Source organism: Onychostoma macrolepis, chromosome 08 (genome assembly GCF_012432095.1).
Source record: "Onychostoma macrolepis isolate SWU-2019 chromosome 08, ASM1243209v1, whole genome shotgun sequence".
In the NCBI taxonomy this organism is placed as follows: Eukaryota; Metazoa; Chordata; class Actinopteri; order Cypriniformes; family Cyprinidae; genus Onychostoma; species Onychostoma macrolepis.
In genome coordinates this window covers 8,603,830-8,627,719 of record NC_081162.1, presented here as the reverse complement: position 1 = coordinate 8,627,719, position 23,890 = coordinate 8,603,830, and the positions used below count along the sequence as shown (strand labels likewise).

At 35.0% G+C, this 23,890-nt stretch overlaps 1 protein-coding gene across 3 annotated transcripts in view; it reads right to left on the bottom strand.

Annotated features, from left to right (window-relative positions):
- The window catches only part of LOC131545669 (solute carrier family 12 member 5-like), a 78,529-nt gene that overhangs the window by 29,605 nt on the left and 25,034 nt on the right, over positions 1 to 23,890 (bottom strand). For all 3 annotated transcript variants that reach the window (XM_058784707.1, XM_058784705.1, XM_058784706.1), the window contains exons 2-21: positions 17,571 to 17,671; positions 17,352 to 17,483; positions 16,996 to 17,142; positions 11,674 to 11,728; positions 11,250 to 11,380; positions 10,147 to 10,394; positions 9,853 to 10,064; positions 9,363 to 9,530; positions 9,037 to 9,135; positions 8,738 to 8,795; positions 7,488 to 7,662; positions 7,271 to 7,389; positions 5,482 to 5,580; positions 5,113 to 5,232; positions 3,684 to 3,788; positions 3,372 to 3,540; positions 3,093 to 3,288; positions 1,881 to 2,050; positions 212 to 343; positions 7 to 114 (exon numbers count right to left, since the gene is read on the bottom strand). In XM_058784707.1, the coding sequence (XP_058640690.1) occupies positions 7 to 114; positions 212 to 343; positions 1,881 to 2,050; positions 3,093 to 3,288; positions 3,372 to 3,540; positions 3,684 to 3,788; positions 5,113 to 5,232; positions 5,482 to 5,580; positions 7,271 to 7,389; positions 7,488 to 7,662; positions 8,738 to 8,795; positions 9,037 to 9,135; positions 9,363 to 9,530; positions 9,853 to 10,064; positions 10,147 to 10,394; positions 11,250 to 11,380; positions 11,674 to 11,728; positions 16,996 to 17,142; positions 17,352 to 17,483; positions 17,571 to 17,671 (2,744 nt within the window). The remainder of the gene's footprint in view (positions 1 to 6; positions 115 to 211; positions 344 to 1,880; positions 2,051 to 3,092; positions 3,289 to 3,371; positions 3,541 to 3,683; positions 3,789 to 5,112; positions 5,233 to 5,481; positions 5,581 to 7,270; positions 7,390 to 7,487; positions 7,663 to 8,737; positions 8,796 to 9,036; positions 9,136 to 9,362; positions 9,531 to 9,852; positions 10,065 to 10,146; positions 10,395 to 11,249; positions 11,381 to 11,673; positions 11,729 to 16,995; positions 17,143 to 17,351; positions 17,484 to 17,570; positions 17,672 to 23,890) is intronic.

Below are 23,890 nucleotides of genomic sequence, written 5' to 3'. Positions count from 1 at the left end.
TAATACCTCTCTCTCACGCTCGTTCTTGGTCAGGTGCATCTCCTTCAGGATCTGCGACCGCTGCTCCATCATCAGGGTCTTTTCGTAGGTGTAGGCCGAGATGTCGCTGTCATGCTTGAAGTAAATAAAAGTACAGGTTAGAATGATGGTTGTCAGTATTTGTGCGTGTGTGTGTGTGTGTGTGTGAAGGCAGTGTGTGTTGGTTTCTCACCATTTCAACCACCTCCACCTCGGCATCAAATCGCAGATGATAGAGGAACATCATCAGGTCTTTCTTCATCTGAATGCTGTTGTCATCCATCTGAGCCACAGTGAAGATACGCATCTTGCACTTCCTCCACACCTACAGTTGAAGCAATATGATTATCCAGTGTAGTAATCGCCCTCGCTAGGCAGCAACTAATAAAAGGCATCCGAACTGAAATGTTAAATGAATACATAATAGACATCAATTGCATTAATCCTCAATTACTCAGTTAAATACAGCACATAAGAGACTGATTTTGGGGCGGTTTCCAAGACAGGGTTTAAATTAAGCCACGAGTAGGCTTAATCTAGAATAGTTAATCATTGTTTAAAAAATGGCTTTCTGAAACACAGATTAGGTACAGATTACTAACTCCTGGACTATGGAGTCCTGAACTAAAATAAACAACATTAACTTAAAACCAACTGTGCTAATCTGAATTAGCACAACAGAGGTTGCCTATAAAACATGGAATGAACCAAGAAAAGCTTAAAACTGTATGGAACTGAGAAGCAAATCCAAGGAAAACAATAGCAGACGAAAAAGACTGTAATAAATTTTAAAAAAAAGTTACTGAACAAGAGAAAACTTTTTTAATGCAAACAAAGTGAACTGCAGACTTCAGGTGTCGAATAATAAAAAAAGGAATGCCAAGGAATCTCTTTGTAATGAATTCTTGCATAAATTATTGCAATAAGCTGTCGTCAGCTTTGCAACATTTTTATTATTATTATTATTTATATTATACATAAAGCAGCTGTTCTAGAGAGTGAAAGAGAGAGTCATGGTCAGAATTATATTGGAGAAAAACAAAGAAAAAAGAAAAGAGCTAAAGCATTGAACATTTGCAGATTGAGAATTTGAGAATTGAGAATTGCAGAAAATAGTTGAGTCTTGGGGTCAGAAATCCTTATAATAGGCCATGGTTGGATCGTCCAACAGAACAATGATCCAAAAGGACCATTAAAATCAACACAAAACTAGTTCACAGAGCACAAAATGAAGGTTCTGCCATGGCCGTCCAGGTTCTCTGACCTAAACCCTATAGAAAACTGAAGAGGAGAGAGCATCAGCATGGAGCTGGGAATATGAAGGATCTTGAGAGATGGTCTCTCGTCTCTTGTCAGGTGTTCTCCAAACTCATCAGGTATTATAGGAGAGACTCATAGCTGTTCAACTGGCAAAAGGAAATTGCAAAAAGTATTGAATAAAAGGATGCCATTAATTGTGACCAGTGATACAGTTCACATTTATTTTCACAGGCTTCTTTGTTCATATCTACCAAGGGTACCAATAATTTTGATACATAAAGACTGGAAACAACCTTAATCTGAAGTTGAACCTGCCTCCTGGTAGGTTTAATTTAAGCCTCAATTTAGTCCTGAATTAGCTCTAGTCTTCCTCCAGGAAATCAGCCTATTAAAATCTAGACTAGTCTAAATCTAAGATTATTTAAAACCAAGACGGAGAAAGCAGATTTCTGTTAATCTGGTTTAAAGGGCCATTTTAGTCTAGGACTAGGCTTAATCTCTATCCGGGAAAGTGCCCAATAGAGTTTAGATCAGAGCTATATGGTTCTTGTCCACAAGTAAAGTACTATTATCTACCATCAATAATAAAACATTTGCAGTACCTTGTGATGGCGCAGAAGAAAGGGAAGGAGCATGAGCATGCCTCCATCATGGACAATCCACCACACGTCGATGTGGCCCTCAGTGAAGCGCTCTCCGTTTGATGGATATGCAGAGATGTTCTTCGGCACCAGCAAGGCCAAGTGAGCTGCAGTGGTCTCCCTAACAACCTCTGTGGGGGAATAACAGTAAACTCAATTCACCCAATAAACTCATGCACAGGGCTACTTGAGAAAAAAATCTAATTGTGATTAAACAAAATATCCAGGTTTGCTGAGCTTGTTCACAGGGCAGCACAATTTGTTCATTATATATCAAAATGGTTATGAAATAATAATCATTATTACTACATAATAATATAAAAACACTACATCAAAACAAAACAAGAACTACTACTGTAATACTTCAAGAATGGCTATTTTATTATTTCACTGTAAATCAAGTATTTACAAAAAAATATGACAATAATAATAATTTCATTTTACATTACAAATGTAACAAATGTAAAATGACAATTTATGGCCTTTTAAAAAAAAAAAAGTATTTGTATTTAAATATATTAAATATGAATGGCTGTTTTAATTTCTTTAAACAATTATCTTTTCTGTTTTAATTATCTTCAAAATTTAAACTGTTAAACCTTTAAGTGGATAATAAACTGCAGGGCGCCCTTAAAGCTTCTCTTTTGTTGATACACGCTACTCATTACAAGTTTGGGAAGATGGTTGTTGCAGGTTTCACTCCCAAATGCATGTCAAAGCAGCCTAAAATTAGAACGGATGCAAAGATGGACAGTTTGCATCTGGCGGATCATATGCTGCTCATGTGTAAAAGCACAGTACACTAAAAAAAATGTAACGTCTAAATTTACTGGTTTAAAAATGCATCACTAAATCAAATACATTAATTTATATCAACAAAATGAATGTTATTTTGATTAATTGTGCAGCCCTAGTCATATACATGTATGTAGTTAATATTCATCTATATAGATATCTATGCAGTCTTTATCACTGCTCATAACAGGCAGTTTACAATCTTTTGTGTGAGCATATAGCTTTACTGCTTGATAACATATCAAGCAGTAAAGCTAAGCTGCAACAAAAGTCATGAAAACATGAGTAAAAAAGTTGATTGATTAGATATCAGAGGCTGTGCTCTCTTTGCCACACTGTCCAAACTAATCCAACTCCATGTCTCGTCTTTTGTCTTACCAATGAAGTTCCTGCAACGGTGGTGCTCCTCAGCCAGTTTCCAGTTCTTAGGGAAGCTGACCAGAACCGTGTTGTGACGGAGGCCACCTAGACCTCCAGCCTGGATGAGATGTGAGGTGGCGTCCCGCAGGTTAGAAGAGATCACAACCTGACTGAATCCCTTCACCTTCTCGACCTCCATCAGCTTCCTTAGGGACTGAGAGAGATGGAGCTTATTAGTGTCTCATTTCTTCAGGAGCTCAGCTTTGATCCTGTGTGTGTGTGTGTGTGTGTGCGTACTTGGTCTCCTTTCTGCGCCTGTGGTTGGTTGTTTAAGTAGGTGCCCTCCACACACGCTCCCACGATGGTCAAGCCTTTGCCTGCTTTCAGCTGATTGGTTAGCGACAGCAGTCGAGGCTGCTCTACGTTCTGCTCCGCATCCAGACTCATAAGCACCAGAATCTGGGGCCTGGAAGATTGATAAAATTTGAAAAAATGTGTAAAATACATTCTCAATATTTTGGAGAATTTGACGTGGCAACCATACACTGCATGTAATACGTTACTGCTTGTTGACTGTATGAAGAGGCATATTACTGATCAGTCACTGACCTCCAGTTTTTAGTGTGAGGAGGACCTTCCTCCAGCCTCATCAGAGCATAGCGAGCGGCACTCAGAGAGATGCCACGAATCCCATCGCCCCACTCTTTCTCTGCCCTACAGAGAAGAAATACACATTTGGTAATTCGACTTTCTGTGCATCGGGTGTTCAAACTATGCTCAAGTTATAACTTTTAGATATTACAAATGTTTAACACAATAATTTGATGATATAACTGTTTTATCCAGCTTTTTGAAGTCTGAAATCAGGATATTACCTTACAATTATTTTATTCTATTCACATCACTATTTTTAACAAGAAATAAAAAAGAAAGAAAGGTTTATATGTGTCCCTGGACGACAAAACCAGTCTTAAGATTTATGAATCATCTGAAAGCTGAATAAATAAGTTTTCCATTGATGTATGGTTTGTTAGGATCAGACAATATTTGGCTAAGATACAACTATTTGAAAATCTGGAATCTGAGGGTGCAAAAAAATCAAAATATTGAGAAAATCACCTTTAAAGTTGTCCAAATGAAGTTCTTTGCAATGCATATTACTAATCAAAAATTACGTTTTGATACATTTACGGTCAGAAATTTACAAAATATCTTCATGGAACATGATCTTTACTTAATATCCTTATGATTTTTGCATAAAAGAAAAATCGATCATTTTTACCCAATGTATTTTTGGCTACTTAAGACTGGTTTTGTGGTCCAGGGTCACATATATTTAACATTAATAGATATTGAAAGATGTCGTCAAGCTAATCAAAGCTAATCAAAATGAACATATGAATAATCAAAATAAATATTAAGCAGCACCACTGTGATAATAATAACTTCTTAGAATGATTTCTGAAGAATCATGTGACACTGAAGACTGGAGTGATGATGCTGAAAATTTTGTTTTGATATCACAGGAATAAATTACATTTTAAAACATAATAAAATACAGAACACTTATTTTAAATTGTAATAATATTTCAAATTATTACTGTTTTTACAGTATGTTTGATTAATTAAATACAGCATTGGTGAGCATAAAAGCAAAAAATAAAGAAAAAGAAAGAAAAAAATCTTTAGAATTTTTTTCATATAAAAAAATCAATGATTATATTTCAGGAAGAGGGACCCTTGTAAGGTTTCATAATGTTTCGTAGGCCAAAATGTAGATTTACATAAGTGATGATCATTCATCAACAATCTTCCACTAATAATCATGTAAAACTACAGTATATACATTTACAGTGAATAATTATTCATCTGCATTCCTCAGGCCTTTAAATAAATCCTCATGAAAAAAACAAAAAGCTGTACAGACAATAATGCCTTTTCTGCCAAGACTGAGATTGATCTAGTTAGTGTGAAACTCATTAGGTTTTCCCTTTTTTCTCCTGCCGCGTCCTCCTGAGGCTCATTTAGGTTTGCTTACCCGCAGAATTCGATGTACTTGTAGATGCAGCTGGCGATTACCATGGCAACAATGGCGTAGTACCAAGAGCAGAGGAACATCAGGGTAAGACACAAGCTCATGCCCAAGAGTGACAGAGCCCTGGAGAGAGATCACAGGCCATCTCATGCTCATTTGTCCAGTTGTGATTTTAGTGTCAGCTGTGTTTATTGTAGTGATGATAACCACCACTAATGATCTTAGTGGTGGAAGAAGTACTCATTTATGTGGTGTGATATCTATTTGCTTTCAACTTTCATCCCCTCAAACCAGTAATTTTGTGAACAAACACACTTTCTGTTCTGTCAGTGACACAAATCTAAGAGAGCAGGTGTTTGTGTGTGTTTGTACCAGTGGTAGAATTTAAAGCGCGGCCTCCAGTTCGGGGTCCTGAGGAGCGTCTGCAGCGCACAGGCCAGATTTACAAACATGTAGCACATCAGGAAGAACCTGTGGGCAAAAAAGATCAAAAACACATCTGTATATGTAATAAAGAGATATACTGCCCCCCTTGGGTGGTTTCATGTTTTGTTTTGCAGTACTGAACCACTATTTATGCATTTATGTATGTACAGTATGCATTTATTTACTTATTTATATAATATTCTAAGTCAAACCGAAAACACCCCGGCCAACTTTTATTATAGTTACTAAACACAGATTAGTTTGCATTAGTATTTACTATTTGTGACCCCGGACCACAAAACCAGTCATGAGGGTAAATTTTTTTAAATTTGAGATTTATACATCATCTGAAAGCTGAATAAATAAGCTCTCCACTAATGTATGGTTTTGTTAGGACAATATTTGGCCGAGATACAACTATTTGATAATCTGAAATCTGAGGGTGCAAAACAAAAAATCAAAATACTGAGAAAATCGCCTTTAAAGTTGTCCAAATGAAGTTCTAAGCAATGCATATTACTAAACAAAAATTAAGTTTTGTATATTTACAGTAGGAAATTTACAAAATATCTTCATGCAACATGATCTTTACTTAATATCCTAATGATTTTTGGCATAAAATAAAAATCAATAATTTTGATCCGTACAATGTATTGTTGGCTATTGCTACAAATATACTCTACTGCTACTTATGACTGGTTTTGTGGTCCAGGGTCACATTTAATTAGCATTTAGACAGTAGAATCTTATTTCTGTTTCCCATTTAAAAGTAAAGGTTCACTTTAAAATAATAATAATATCATTAAATAAAATATTCTGAAATAAGACAATATATATTTCAAAATGCTATGCAAAATGCTATAATATTTCAAAATGCTAATATAATAAAATAAAATAATTTTTAAATTATATATAATATTTTAGATAATGTTTTATAATAATTTAAGATATTTATAACTTAAAACTATATTTTTAATTAATTATAAATTATAATTAAAAGAAAAGTTAAATATTTTAAAATAATTTATAATAGTTTTTAAATAATATTTTAAAATAATAATACAATTAAAGAAAGCATACTTGAGGATAGGATGGAAGATACTTGGATGAATGAAAGGCCATCAGTGGATTATGATGCTTTTTGCAGCCAAATCGTGCAGTTATGGCATCTACCAGCGGGGACTAACTGGCTCATGCCAGACGTTGACCCCTTAATTTAAGCTTCTTGACATCACACAAGTGATCTCCATTTAACTACATTGGCTTTAAAAACCAATGGGCTGCATTAGTGATAATTTATGTGCGTCATATTTAAGGTGTTGAATATTTATGAATTCAATTATTCTGGATTTTATGCTCATAATTATATTAAATCACTTTGTCCAGATCTGTTTGAAATCAAAGACTCTTTTTTTGCCAGTCAGCAGCAAAAAAAAAAAACCAAAGCATGACAAAGTCCATACTTTTATAAGCTGCATATGTGCAAAGGTTATAAGGGGGAATGTAGTGTTAGCAAATACAAAGTGCTGAATTAATGGTACTTTATTGTGCTATATACCTGTAAATAAGTTTAGGAGTTATTGAAGAACAGGCTTTTAGAAAAGAGGCTATTCAGCACAGCGGAGAAGTTTTATTACAGCAATAGAGATTGTTGTAATAATGTTGTCCCGTGTTGTTTCTCTAGGAATCATAAAGAATGAGGTGCGCTTTGTATTTTTTGAGGAGTGTTACTTACATGGACAGAATGGGAGCGACTGCATCCAGGGAGGCGATGAGGATGCCAATCTCACAGATGCAGGCCGTCAGGAGGAGAGCCCATGTAGGTTCACCGTTAGCTTTGCCATGACCAAACACCTGTCAGATACAGAATATGATCAGGTTAGTATGATCACTATGATGAAGAATCAAAGCATCAACAGAGAGATAGTCAGAGGGCAAATGTAGAGATGTACCCTGAGGAAAGGAATGATGCCGTCTCGGGCGATAGCCTGAAGGAGACGGGGCGCTCCTGTCAAACTCTGAAGCCCTGCCCCACAGGTGGAGAAGAAGGAGCCGAACACAATGACCCAGGGCGAGGGCCAAGCCAGGGTGCCAATGACCAAGTTACCGTTGACACCTTCCCCAAATCTGGGTGTTTAAAGCAGTGTTGTTATTGTTTATATTGCAATAGTATCAAAAATCATTTTTCTTTGAAAACTTAAAAGACACTTAGAAATATAACAAAAGTTTAAATACTAAAATGACTCAAATTAAACTGAAATAAAAATAAATAGAACTTCTACACATAAACTGAAATCTATGTGTGTAGAAGAGTGGTATTATTGTTATCTAATAATATTAAAAAAAAAATCTTCAATCTATCATTTTCGTTAACTGAAAAATCTGAAATAAGATAAACATATAAAAATATTAGATGAAAACTTAAAAGAAAATTTGAAATGTTCACTTGTCAATTAGCTGAAATAAAATCAAGTTTATTCAAGTTTAAATATTAAAAATACTAAAAGTAAAAATTTAGATCTTTGTTCCTAGAACTGTTATTATTGTTAAGTAATAGTATTAAAAGCATTTTTGTTAAAATGAAATAAGGCTGAAATAAAATAAATATCAGATGAAACCTTAAAAGGGAATTAGAAATGCTGCCTTGGCAATTAACTGAAAATAAAACTAATAAAGCTAAATAGAAATATTTAAACAAAAACTAATAAATGACAAAAGCTAACAAAACAAAAAAACAAATTAAAATGAAATTGAAATGTGAAAATATAAAAATAAAAGGTAATTCGAAATATGAATAAATGCTATATTAGCATATAAATAATACATATAAACACACAGTTGGGTTTCCATGCTTTATGGGGACATTCCATAGGCATAATGGTTTTTATACTGTATAAACTGTATTTTTTAATCGCTCTACAGTACACCAACCCTAGACCTAAACCTACTGCATTTTTAGATTTTCAAAAAACTTCATTCTGTATGATTTATCAGCTTGTTTCCTCATGGAGACCAAAAAATATCCGCACAAGTACAAGGATTTTGGATATTGCCATCTTTGTGGGGACATTTTGTTCCCGTAATGTAGGGTTTACCCAGACCCCACACACACACACACACACATTTTTTGTTAATTATTCAGCTGAGCTGAAAAGTGCCCACTTAATTTTCAATTCATTTGGAGTCTGTACTCCAGACTCACTTGTCCCTCAAAACGACTCCGTCCACACAGGCTCCAAACAGAATCACACTAGACATGTCTGCGAGAGCAAAAATTTAGGAGAATGACACAAAGAAGCAAAAAGGCATTCACCCTATTTCAGCTATTTTCCCACAGATGGAAACATCAAGTCTTATGATTTTATCACTGCCATTTCCTGGATATCCAATTACACTGTATTCTGTACATTCCAAGATGTGCAGTTCTGCATTGTGTGAAAGTCACTGGTCATTTATTTCTGCAAAGCTGGAGCAGTTTATTGCCTTCGGAGTAAAGGATACAGATGAAGGAGGTGGTTATGATGGCCAGGATGGTACCAATGGGGATGGACTTCTGAGCGTCCTGCAGGTCACCAGAACGGTTTGAGCCAGCCATTATACCTGTGACACACATACTGTATATATTATATCTAGAAACACTGGTGTTTGAAGGGATATTAGGAGAACAGATATTACGAGAACAAAAAAATGTTCTTTTACTGCTTTTACCGAATTAAAAAAAGACAAAGCATAAGTACGATTAAAATTAATGTGACCATATATGTAAAAAATGGCCATAATAAAGACATGAATAATTTCCCTACTAATGATCAAACTGTTATACTGACCTGTGACAGAGGGGAAGTAGATGCCAACCAGCAGGGTGAAGAAGCTGGTGATATCAGCCAGGACGTATCGGTTAGTGTTGGTTTCTGGGGCCTCAGGGTCGAGTACTGCTGGTATACCTCGCTTCTCTAATATTGATTTTTTCTCCATAAAGGCGCTGAAGAGATTTTCTGTGAGAAATGTAAATATCTTGAGAGGGAAAGCTGAATTTTCAGCATCATTACTCCAGTTTTCAGTGTCACATGATCCTTCAAAAATCATTATAATATGCTGATTTGCTGCTCAAGAAACATTTATGAGTATCATCAGTGTTGAAAACAGTTGTGCTGCTTCATATTTTTGTGGAAATGTTTATTTTAGGATTCCTTATTGAACAGAAATTTCAAAAGAACAGTATTTATTTTAAAAAGTAAATTATTCAAGTATTATTTGAAATTGTAAAATGTGGTGATGAATATTAAAGTATCAATGTGAGTGTTGGGGTTTTCTAACCTGCCAGGATGCCACTGGTGACTCCAGGGATTCCCTGGATCTGACTGATGTTGTTGGTGGTGAAGTACTCATCGCAGGTGGCGTTCAGGAACTCAGAGTCACAGAAGGCTCTCCAAAGCTTGGTGGTGACTGTGGCATTGCCTCGCTCAATGGTCTTGGCACAAATGTCAAATCCCTTTGACACAAGAGTTCGGTTCCCGAGCACACACACCCTACGCAGGATAAGGGCTGTATAATTATAGTCACTCCTGAAATGTATTCTGTACCCTAAAGAAACATTCAAATTCTACTTACGGAAAGTCAGGGGGGTCAAAAGAAGTCTTGATGACGCCAGCGTAGACAGCGAGAATGGAGAGAATGACGCAGGCGAGGAACACAAGGGCCAACTTGTTGACATACTTCACGCCGACAAAGACGACTAAAGCCATGAAGGAGAGCACGATGGTACCATACACACGCATATTATTCAACAGCGCTGCCTCGGCCTCTGCTCCCTCCAGACCCTCCATCTTGAATATGGCAGCAGCTGGCACAATGTAGATCTAGAAAAAAATTAAAGAGAAAGAAATTAAATAAAATAGTAAAGAAGTTTCCAATGGTTAAAGGGATAGATCATCCAAAAAAGCCCTTCATTTGTTCTAAACCTGTATGAATTTCTTTATTCTGCTGAACACAAAAGAAGATGTTTTGAAGAATATTGGTAACTAAATAGTTTTTGGTTCCCAAAGACTTCCATAGTATCCCCCCCCACACTATGGAAGTCAATAGCTACCAGCAACTGTTTGGCTACCAACATCCTTCAAAATATCTTTTTTGTGTGTGTTCAACAGAATAAAGAAACTCCATTTTGGGGTTAACTATCCCTTTAAAGTTGTGCAAAATTAATGTACAAGTACTGTACAAATATCAAAACCGTGAATAATACTTATTCAGAATATACATTAAAAGTCACATTTAAAATAAAAGTATTTTATAAATGCACGTCATTTTGTTGTAAAAATGTAAGAAAAAAGATGTGAAATATGGTTATCATAGTTAACTGAAACTCAAAAATTGTTACTTGAAATAAAATATAAAACTTACTTTTTACATAGTTACAAAGGCAACATTTCTCATTTTTGTTTAGTTTAACTTAATAAAAAATGAATAGGTAAAAATGGCAAAAACACAACTAAACTACTAAAACCTATGGAAATTGAAAATGCAAAAATAAAAACATTCAAATGTTTATAAAAACTATTAAAAAAAATACTAAACTACTAATGAAAACTTTCAGTATTTCAATGATACTAAAATAAGCTAAATAATGTAATTTATAGTTTGCATCATTGCTTGAAAGACTTGTCATATATATATATATATATATATATATATATATAAAAGCAGTGAAAATGTACCAGAAGGATTTCGATGCAGCCCAGGATGTACATGGCTCCTGCAAAAGTGGTGCCCAGATAGAAACATATACCAACGGCCCCTCCAAACTCCGGCCCCAGCGAACGAGAGATCATGTAGTATGAACCTCCAGCTGTAAGTGCACAAACAAATTTACCATTAGGCATATACATAGTAGAATATTTCTCGCCGTCATCATATTTTTCTTTTCTTGAAATTTCTTGAAAACGAGAGGCATATCTACAGGTTACCATTATTTCAAATAAACACAGAGACAGACATGCATCCACACAGTTATGAATGCGGAGCTGATCTCAGCACAGTTGGGAGCTGTACTGTGCACTGTAGCTAACTGCCCATGAAGAACAACAGGACGGCCGTCCTCTGGGCGTCTGCACAAACACAAACACGCTGAATTCTGCTCACCTGGCACAACTCCATTGGTGGCAATAGCACTCATTGAGATAGCAGTCAGCATAGTCTGGAAATAGAGTAAATAAAGATCAATACAGAGGGGACAGTGAGTGACAGAGACAAGAGGCCCCCACTAAGTCCTCCAGTCACTCGTGAAAGAAAAATGTATTTATTAAAAAAGAAACCTTGAGCACATTAAGACATTGTGCTGTTGAGGGGGGTTTTACAGCAGTATAGCTGACTCATTGATCTCAAGGACATGGGGGGATAATAATTTTGTCCCAGGCCCCTTGACTTAAAGTGAAGGCCCTGCATAAACACATGAATTCTGTAATTATATTGTACCATTATTATGTATTTTTTATTTATTTTTTGTTTGTTGATTAAATACTTTGGCAATACATTAGTTAACATTAACATTAAATTCTATATTTACATTAATTTCATCATTTAATAATACTTTTTTAAAATCCAAAGTTGTATCTGTTAACATTACTTAATGCACTGTGAACTAAAATGAACAAACAATGAACAACTGTACTTTATTAGCTAACTCTGACAGGGAGTATTAAAAATACATTGCTTATTGTTAGTTCAAGTAAGGAAAAATGCATTAACCAATGTTAACAAATGAGACCTTATTGTAAAGTGTCAATATTTTCATAATAAATTATTACATACAATATTACATTCAGTGCCCTCAACTAATATTGGCACCATTGGTAAATATGAGCAAAGGCGACTGTGAAAATAAATCTGCATGATTTATCCTTTTTATCTTTCATTCAAAAAATTCAACCTATCACTGAAGTAAAACAATTGAAAGTGGGGGGAAAATCTCATTGTGAAATAAATGCTTTCTCTAGTTCATGTTGGCCACAATTATTGGCACCCAATTATTGCAACCTCCTTTTCCCAGGGTAACAGCTCTGAATTTTCTCCTGTAATGCCTGAAGAGTTTGGAGAAACCTGATAAGAGATCAGAGACCATTTCCTTCATACAGAATGTCTCCAGATCCTTCAGATTCACAGCTCCATGTTAGTACTTCTTCTCTTCAGTTCACTCCACTCATTTTCTGTGGGGTTCAGGTCAGAGGACAGGGACAGCCATGGTAAAAGGTTCATATTGTGCTCAGTGACCCATTTTTGTGTTTATTTTGATGTTTGTTTTGGATTGTTGTCCTGGTGGAAGATCCCAACACGGCCCATTATAAGATGTCTAACAGAGACAGTCAGGTTTTGATTTTTGATCTGTTGGTATTTGATAGAATCCATGATGCCATGCATCTGAAGAAGATGTTCAGGACCTCCAGCAGAAAAACAGGCCCACAACATTAAAGATCCCGCAATAATATTTAACCCTGGACATGGGGTACTTTTTTTTTTATCCCTGTTTGTACTAAACTCATCTGGTGGGTTTGCTGCCAAAAACCCTCCTTGTGATGGATAATTAAGGGAATTTGGCCTTTGTGTTCCTCATATTTATAATCCTGTGGAACAGGAAGCCATGGCCGGATAATTTCATGCTCCTAGTCACCCTGGTGTGCTAAAAAAAAAAAAAAAAAATATGAATGGGAATATACTTCAGAGATATTTTACTCATTAAAATTTCTAGGGGTGCCAATAATTGTGGCCAACATTCATTGGAGAAAAACATTTATTTCATCATGAGATTTTCTCCCCACTTTCAATTGTTTTACTTCAACGATAGGTTAGAATTTTGTGACATTTTTGAGTGAAAGATCAAAAGGATAAACAATGCAGATTTATTTTCACAGCTGCCTTTGCTCGTATTTATCAAGGGTGCCAATATTAGTGGAGGGCACTGTACAATGCCCATACAATGCATGTTGTAACACTATAACACTGTCTCAACCAATTGGCATGAGTTTGAGGAGGAGCCACATGTATACCAATGACGGATGAGAATTTCAGAAACCTGTTTGGTAACAGTCATTATTTTTTCTAAAACAAATTTTATTATTGTGTCTTCACCAACCGATATACAATACTGTTCAAAAATTTGGGGTGGGTAAGATTTTATTTAATGTTTTTTTTTTTAAAGTCTCTTCTTAGTCACAAAAAACAAACAAACAAACAAACAAACAAACAAACAAACAAACAAAAAAACAGCAATATTGTGAAATAATATTACAATTTAAAATATTCTAATATATTATTTAATATGTAATTTACTCCTGCAAGTCAAAGCTGAATTTTCAGTATCATTACTCCAGTCTTCAGTGTCACATGATCCTTTAGAAATCATTCTAATATGCTGATTTGCTGCTCAAGAAACATTTCTGATTATTATCAAAGTTGAAAACAATTGCGCTGCTTATTATTTCTGCGAAAACCATGATACTTTGTTATCAGGATTCTTTTGTAATATTATAAATATATTTAATGTCACTTTTGATCGATTTAATTTCCTCTGCTAAATTTATTTCAAACTTTTGAATGGCAGCATACTTTAACTTACAGTACATACATACATTTTTACACTCATGTAACGTGTATGATATCTGATGTACTCAAACTCTAAAACACGAAGCTAGATTATTATTTATTTGTAAGTATTCATATACTGCCAGAGCAGCCAGGACTGAAACAAACCTTGTGACAATGACTAGTGAGTGTGGCTTGGCAGAATTATTCTGTGAGTGTGTGTGTATTTCCTGGGGTTTGGCAGGGTCAGAAGGGCATTATAGAGGATTTATGGTTGTAGAATCTGAAGGGACAGCTTTCAGCTTTTTCATATCAAACAATATTAAAACAGATATGACAGGAGGGGGAAAGAGCTCAGAGTGGGACCACACTGCACATTCACTTACATAATACTGCTGAAACAAAATACTGCAGCAAATATTCACTAATATGTGTCACAAGCACACATAGAATGCATTAAAACATGCACGTAGGGGCCTATAAATTTCGTAATGCTGAAAACGTGGATAGAATCACGGAATCCAGTCAAAAAATTTTATAACTTGGAATTTGAAAACTTTTGGATGAAAAAAAAGGAAAAAATAGGTCTGAACATTTAATCAAATCATTATATGGACTAGTGTATGTGAATATTAAACTGCAAAAAGACTGCTATTTAAATATGAACATGTTCTGTTTGTCTCTGTGTAAACAAGTGCTGTTTTCAGTATCTGCAGTCAGGGGCGATTGTCATGGGAAAAGTCATGTGTCCCAACACAAGTGGAATGACATAAAAATGGTACTGCACAAGCGCCTGGACAACGCATCTCTCTTGTTATAAATAAAAACCACTGAATAGACAATACCTAAATGAGGCATTTAGACAATACTTGTCCAAACAGACTATGTGTTTGTGTGTGTGTGTGTGTGTGTGTGTATGTCTTGTGAACATTTTGTAAAAATTGCTCATGTTCTGACTTTCACCTGTTGCTGCAGATAGATGGCTGCTGGTGTAGTCCTCACTGGCCCTCTCTGGCTGGCTCTGACCTGTGCTGCCAGGTTCAGGGCTGCTAATTTGCTGGCCAACTTGACCCTGCCTGGTGGATTGGCACTGACATGCACTGCACTGTATCTACCTGTCTTTGATATGGTTTCTTCTTGAAGAAACCTTGAATGTATTGCTGCTGTGCCTGACTTTGTCCCCTTTTCATTGTTTTTTTTACACAAAATTCTGTCTAAAAACAACAACAACAACAAAAAACTCTAACTTAATCATCAATATCACACAAATAGTACATTTAATAACCATATTCTCTTCTGATTAAAGACAAAATCATTTAAATGTGAAGCTGTTCTTGGACATGGCAAATAAAAAATATAAGACTACCACGCAAAAACATTTGTTTATTCAATACAAACAGGTGTTTACTATTCTACATCTTAAAATTCCAAGTGTCGCTAACATTATTAAAACCCCACATTTTAGCATTTACCACGTTACTGCAGACTATTTGGGAAAGTGATAGTGCCTTTAATCTTCGAAACAACAGAAAGAAATGTAACATATAATGATTTCTATTTCAAGTGGTGTTGGTGCATTGTGGCAACACAAATAAGCACAAACTCTTAAGCAGCTTTTCAACATACATTAACGTATTTCATATATAAATATATAGGCCTATAATTATAATAATTTAATACTTACAATGAACAGAGACATGGTCTGCAGCCTGCGAAATCGCGCTTCTCCTGTTTTAGCTGTGAAATTGATAGCACTCTAATCCAATGGCGTTGTAAATATACGGGAAATAATTGGCAGTGAACCAGACAGTGAGTAGGTGTGTTCTACTGCAAGCGGATGTTATACTCTGATCAGCCTGCATTATTGGAGGGGGGGCATTATAATTCAAAAAGGTCTTGACTACAAAATATAAGTTTGGTTTAACTTGAAGAAATTGTGACAAAAAATATCTCTATTGTAAAGTACTTCTCAAAATAATAATGATAATAATAATACAATTATTTCACACATCACAATTTTTTTTTTTCCATTTTTAACTAATTACATCTAACACTTTGTTTGCCAATACAGATGAGTTAAAACAGAAAACACATTTTCAAATAAATAAATAAATAAATAAATAGAAAAACATTTCATAGGGCCCTGGTATTAAATTGTAAAAATTTTATTAATTCAATTAATTAGCCACGCATTTTGATTATTAAAACTGAATTAAACCTTTAAAACAGAATCAATAAAAATTAAAACAGAAAATGCATAATTTGGGAAAAAATATTATTATTTTTTTTTTACATTTATTGTTTTGTATAAGTTTCATGATTATGTATTTAAACATGCTTATTGATTATTAACACTTAATCTAATTATTAAAATGGACTCCATCAAAACAAAAATGGCAAATTAAAATGGTGAAAAAAAACCCCCACAGTATCTGGGAAAAAAATTAAGTGGATTTCATAGGGCCCTACACACGTCACAAGAATCACCAACAGCAGGAGCGACATGTGCTAAACTGACAGCTCTGAAATCAAACAGCTCATGTAAGCATTTACATTTATGTTCTTGGCAGAAACTCCGTCTGGCATGCTCACAAACCCACTCACCAAAGTGACTTACAACAAAGTGATTGTATAACTGTTAGCAATCTCCAGTTAAAGTAGCAGAGGGGTAAAAGGAAACCCTAAGCTCTGGAGAGGAGTCTCTGGGGCTCTTGCTGCATAATGGTAATAAAGAATTCTGCTATCCAGGCCTTTCCATCGGTGTAAAGTACATTGAGATCTGAAGGATAGTGTGCCTATTTGTAGAGTGTTTGAGCTTGTGTGTCCCACCCACTGGCATACCGGACCCCCCATGCCTCCTGTAGTGTATGTGCATTTAAGACTGACCGTGGAGCAACACATGAAGACAATGGTGAAGGTTCCCAAGACGCCTCCAACGCCCACCAACCAGGTCATCCTGAGGAACAGGATCACCCCCAGGATGTTCTGCAGACATGGCAGGTAAACACCCATGATGGTGCCCATACGTGGAGCCTGCCAATCAACCAATCAATGATCAGGACACCATGGAACATAATGCTCAATACACAGCATCATTAAAAGGCTATTTTGGCTGCTTGTCAATCAACATCCACCCAGTCAATGAGTAGCTACCATCCATCAACACAGAAGACTGAGGATCATGAAAAAACGGTCAGTAGTGATTTGGCAGTCTGCAGAAATAATGGAAGAGATCTTGTCACCTGCACGGTTTTCTTCCGTGCCTCCTCGTTGTTTTCTGCCTCCTCATGCTCTTTACTGCCCTGCGTCAGGTTGGAGTAGTTGGCGAGGCTGCTCAGCAGAGAAGATACCATGGGACTGGTGTCCATCTCCTCCTACACAACACACACATACAAACAAATGTGTAAACCTACTGCACATTCATTTCTAACTGTTTTAAATCATTAGCAACACTGGACTACCTCAAACAGGGCCATGTTTTTCCCATCATATTGCTGGCTTTTCTCTACGTCACTGGTGCTGCTGTTGATAAAGGGGCTGCTCTCCTTGGATGTCGCATCTCCTGTGAACATATGGCACATGAAATAAACATTGTTTATTAGAATCTGAGCTAGAATATATTTACAAAGGATGTAAATTGTGACACTTTAGGACACTTAAAAATATTTTTATAAGTTTTGGGTTAGCAAGATTATATTTTGAAATACAGAGATACAGTATTTATAAAATTACAAAAGATTCTTTTGACATTTCTATTCATCAAAGAATCATGACAAAAGGATAAAATATTTTTTTTCAACATTGATAATAATAAAAAAAATGTTTCTTGAACAGCATATCAGCATATTAGAATGATTTCTAAAGAATCATGTGACACTGAAGACTGGAGTAATGATGCTGAAAATTCAGTTTTGCATCACAGGAATAAATTACATTAGAAAATATATTAAAATAAAAAAAAACGGTTATTTTAAATTGTAATAATATTTCACAATATTAATGTTTTTACTGTAGCTATGCTGCCTTGGTGAGCATAAAAGAGCACATAATAAAAAAATAAAATAAAATAAAATAAAAATCTTACATAACCCAAACTTTTGAACTGTATTGTACATCAGATAACTAAAATAAATAAATAAAATACAAATAAACAAACTTCTCACAAAAATCCTGTTAGGTTTTAAAATTTTCTAAAAATATTATTTATATTTATACAATTACATTGTGCATTAAATTAATCAAAATCAACAACAAATAAAAACAATAATCCATTCGCAATTTGTCATGCATTGGTCCCACTGGATTTGCTTGCATGTAACATCAACGTCATCGCATTAGCATGTAATACTTCAGAAAGGTTTTGTAGCAATATCATCAGATTTACATCACAAGCATGTTGGTTGAAAATGCTCTGTTTTTGCAAGACAGCTTTGTCTCACAATATTTGCAGATCATCTTTTCACATCTCACACAAACTACAATTACTCCAAGTTTCCTGTCCATCTAATAGAAAAGAACAGGAAGAGGGTGGATAAATACAACTGTAAAGAACAAACAGCAGCGCATCAACATGATGCACTTCTTGTGTATCAGTGTGTGTGTGGGTGAGGAATTCCAGGATTTCTACATACTCTTCCATAGCAACAACCCGGTTCTGAGCCTATTTTTACACTACCGCTTTCAGCCGCACATCCTTTATCACAGGAACCTTTGATCGCTTAATTCTGAAGCAATGCAACATAAACCCTCAGGTTCAGAACGATGCTGTGTCCTATAAATGCGTCATGGTTTTTAATTGTGTGTATTTCTAAATTGCAGTGTGTATTGTAATTTCTTTAGTATGCTGTCACCCTCCCTGCCTTCTCTAACATAATTATATGTGGGAGCATGCTCATTAAATGGCCAAGGGAATCCTGCCTCTTCGCTTGCCCGGTTTAATCTGATGTATTAGTTTAATTAATCATGCTTCCTGGTAAAGTGTTGTACATTTTAATTTACACTGCATTTGCCTGCTTATTGACCTGCGACCCTATGACCTTTAAACACACAATTCATCACCTTGTAATTTCATCTGTCAGCGCTGAATCAATAAGCTGCAAAGCTTTGTGTTTCCTATGGTAGTTTAAAATACGAGGACACAAGAAATAACGATAGTTGATTTTTTTAAAGCTTTGAGCCTTTTTAAACCAAGCACAATTGATCTGAATGCTTTTATAGCCTTTTAAAATGTAAATGTATTTTAATAATTCTATGTGTAAAAAAATAATTTCATGATTATTTATATATGACTTTATATGTAATCATTAATAATCGTATTGATTACATTTCATGAGATCAACTATGACTGTATAATCTCAGGATTATGTCAATTGTGCTAAACATAAAATCACATATATGTATATATGTAATTTCATTTACTTTAATTTCTATTTATTGACAGCTAGGTTTTTATTTTAAGGTTTACACATTGAACATTATGCAAAATGAGTAGTAAAGCAATATTATATTTTCAGAGATTTTCATATAGTACTTTAATGATTTAAAACCAAATATTTCATTTAGGCATCCTTGGTCTCACAAAGTTTGAAAATGCATGAATCATCCTGGTTTAGCACTTGGTTCCTACTGTATGCGTTTCTTTTCTCTCTAATCTTTGCAAAAACTCCTACTTCTGGCTCTCTTGACACACATCATCCCACAACCCCAGCAGACTCACAATGTAATAAGCAATAATGAGAAAAAGATTGGTATACAGATTGAGATAGATCCTAATCTCTGACATCTTGCATGCTGTGTGGTGAAATTTATAACAGAAGCATTTGGTTTATGGTTACAACCCCAGAAGGGACTCAGAGGATCTCTAGACTTATTACAGACATAATAATATCATACAGATATCAAAGCTTGCTAGATGAGGGGTTCTGCTGATTCTGCCCTGCTGTCCATTTTATGTCTCTGGTTCGGAGATGTTGCAGAGGCCAGAGCAGGCAGCTGATGCTTGTAGTTTTCTTAGAGCTATTCTTTCCACCACTTTTTTTTTTTACACATTCTTTGCACTATTAGAAACATACACATACAGTACACACACACACACACTCACACACATCAGGTTCTCTTACCCCGTTCTGTTTGTTATTAACTATAAACTAATATCACATGCGATCAAATTATATTTACGCAATATCACACAAGCAATATCACACCCACGGTGATATTCAGACAAACATGATTATGATACTGCTTTCATACAAGAGTTCAACAAATAAGAAGTTAATATTATACAATATTACATTTTATACCAAATATTGCCACTTACTTTGTCTATTTTTACTCCACCAGCAAAAATGTTTGCCAACATATCCACAGCAAAACACACAGCAGGCCTCCAGAATGAATCTTGAACAAATTGGAATGATTCAGCTGAAGGAATGTTCCTGAACGAATCAGTGTTTTGAATGAATTATTCAAATCACTCACTCAAAAAGACGTTTGTCACCATTTACTGGGCTAACAGTTGAAGATTAGCACTGCTCATTTCATTAGCATTTTTTTTTTTTTTTCAATATTGTCCCGTAATACCATGTCGTTCTAGGCTGTTTCTTCATGTAATATAAGTCACCTATTTGTAAAGGTACTAGCTAAATGGTAACTTATTAGTATTGATATGTCAGTAATATTGCTAATAGCTAAGCTTGGTGAAATTATTATTATTATTAGTGCATCAGTTCATACTTATTATAGCACTTCCCTGTTCTTCATACCAAACAGTCAACACTTGCACATCAGCATGTGTGATTAGCATGATGAGTCAGTCAAAGCCCACAGCAGATCAAAGGAAGAAATTCATGGTAACTTTATGCATATTTCATATACAGCCCATCAAAGACTAAATAAGTAAATGCTAATTAGTGATGAGCAAAATGTGTAGGCTGAGTAGGCTAAAGCAGAACATGAGCGTGATGTTCTTATTTCATGCAGTTCAGCTTAGCAGCTATTGTGAAAAAAGTACACTTTAGCATAAAATTATGTTTTTATAATTTATAAAACAGTAAAAAAAAAAAAAAAAATGTATTTGCATATAATATAAATGAAATAAAAGGCAATTTAAGTATACTTAAAGTAAGTACAAATCCATGACTTTATTTATTTGATTTTATTTTTTAACACAATTAAGTAAACTTAAAAAAGTGATATAAAATAAAATGTAATTTTATAAATAGATTGTATAGTATTGCAAGTGCACATTCAATACAAGCAAGCACACTTCTTTTTCACAAGGAATTAGTTGCTGACTAGGTGTTGTTTGCTGCTTTTTACAATGCTAGCAATTCAACTTATTATGTTTGGCAAAACAGACTGTCTATCATACTTGACTTTGTCTGACTTCCACAGTTGGGGTGTTGGCTCTTCGTTGAGCTCAAATGCTGTTACAATATGGCTCAGAAACATTTTTAAAAAATGCTAATGGTCACTGTTGAGTGATAATTGTAACAGTAAAAGTTCATTGTTGTTACATCAGCACATTTAGTATGAAAGCATAAAACTAATATACAACAACAATAAAAGCAAGCAATAAAAAGTCAAAGCCCCAGTGTGCTATAAAAAGCGAAAATACAAAAACTACAAATAAACAGCCATGTTGCTCAGATACATCTGTTAATATGGGAATGTTCAGTGAAATTAAGACAGCACTGCTCTCATTCCCTCTAAGCACCTTTGCCTTTCTATAATCCACAGTTTTAAAATCTGCTTTTCAAAGCCCATTTCAGCCCATGACATCAAAGTAATCTGCTTTTTAATTTTTAATGTTTTGCCTGCCCCTTTCTTTTTCTGCTTGCATTTGTGTGGTCACATTTAGTATTTAGTACTTCATAACACATTCAGTACTTCATAACTCTAAATATTTATGGTGTGTAGGATCCATGTGCTGACTTTTATGACAAAGAAGTGCACTTAAGCACTTATTATGGATATACTTATTTTGTATTTATATACTTATCATCAAACATTTTTGCAATTAAATGAAAATGTTCACAGTTTAAATTTATATTAACTTAGCAGTGCTTTTTTTCACTTAAGTGCATATAAATGTACATAGGCATATAAATGTTTGTAATTGCACATTTGTTATGATTAAGTTGCAATTTAGCTACATTTCAAATATAATATCCTTAAATGTAATATTGAATAACACACTTTAGTTAATTTATTATCAAGTACTTCACATGTAATTTAGTCCGTTAGTCAACATATCAAAATAGATAAAGGATGACTATTAAAACAATTTAAAATGTGCTTCTAAAGCTTTTAATTTGATATTATTATGAAACCTATTTTTTTAAAAGTGTACTTAAGTTTGTTAAGAAACATCATAAAAGTGTTATGTTATCTGCAAGTGCAGTCTTTTAGAAAAATAGTCAGTACATTTATTTTCTTTATCAGAAGGGGAAATACTCAAAATGTGAGATTTTTTTAAATTTCTGACAAACCCAAAGTCCAGAAGTGGGCAAAAAGTGGGTCTATCTGGAGCATGAAGATCAGACCATCAGGCTGCAATGAATCCAGTTTAGATGACCAGGGATTCGAGCTATTTCGGGTCCAGCCCCTTAAAGGACTTCATAATCTGAGAGCCTATATATTCCCTAAGGCTGAATGTCATCTTTGTCAGCTTCTGAATTGAAGCACCTTTATCTAACTGAAGGAGAGAGCAGGTGTTTGAGAAGCCTGCAGAATTGGTTAGCTTGTGTCTCGAGCTCCCTGAGGCTGATTATATCAGGCTGTGCCGCTGTGCGGAGCTTCCTCAATTCCCTTCACAACTGATCAGCAGAGATAGCCAGCCTGAGACTGAGGGAGTGGGATGGAGGCTTCAGTGTCCTCGCTGCATGAAAGGGTTATAGTGGGCAACTGAAAACAAATTTGACGAAAACAAGCTTTGCTTTAATGCATGGCTACTGGCCAGTTTGCAGTTGGTGATGGTTTTCATCCCACTCCACACCTCCTTCATGCTGTTCTGACTAAGTTTGTAATCACACTTGTGCTGTTATCATTTCTCCCCTATCTCAAGTACCATTTTCATGTTTTCCTGTATCCTCTTTGCCTCCTCCTTTTGTCTTCAGACCACCTTCTTTTGGCTCAGCAGGTCCTTCAGATCTTTAGTGATTCATGTTTTGTTGTTGGGGAAAACAACATGGTCCTCGCTAAAGCACCTCGGTGTCACTGTATGACTCACAAATCACGTCTTATTCGGTTTACTTCAAGTAAAACCTCCTTTACTTCCGTTTTGTCCTGGTGGTAAAAGGCACTTGTTAAATGGTCAGTTTGCATTAGGGAAGAAATGCTGCATCCAGAAGTCATAGAGTTTGTTGGATCTTCTTTTTCTTGTTCGGTTCCCTCATGGATGAGATGTCTTTTATTTGCTTGATTGATTATAATTGTTCATTGACTTACGATGCTAAAGTCTGCTAAATTGGAACAACTTTTAATTTGTATTGTAATTTTGTACTTAATGCACTTTAATTGTACGGAAGAAGTTCTTAGGTCCAACTAAAGATATACTGAAGTATATTGCAAGTGTACTTCATGTTTAAATATATTGCATTTGAAGACCAATATTATTCAAAGATCAAGCAATCCTCATCAATGGTGGCATTAAAACATATTTTAGGCTTGTTTTTTAGAAATGTGCATTGTGCACAAGCAGTACTCCAAATAATGTTTAATTATAATTTTTACATCAGAAAGTCTTGAGCGATATGTCAGTAAATATGTCGATAGATTTGAA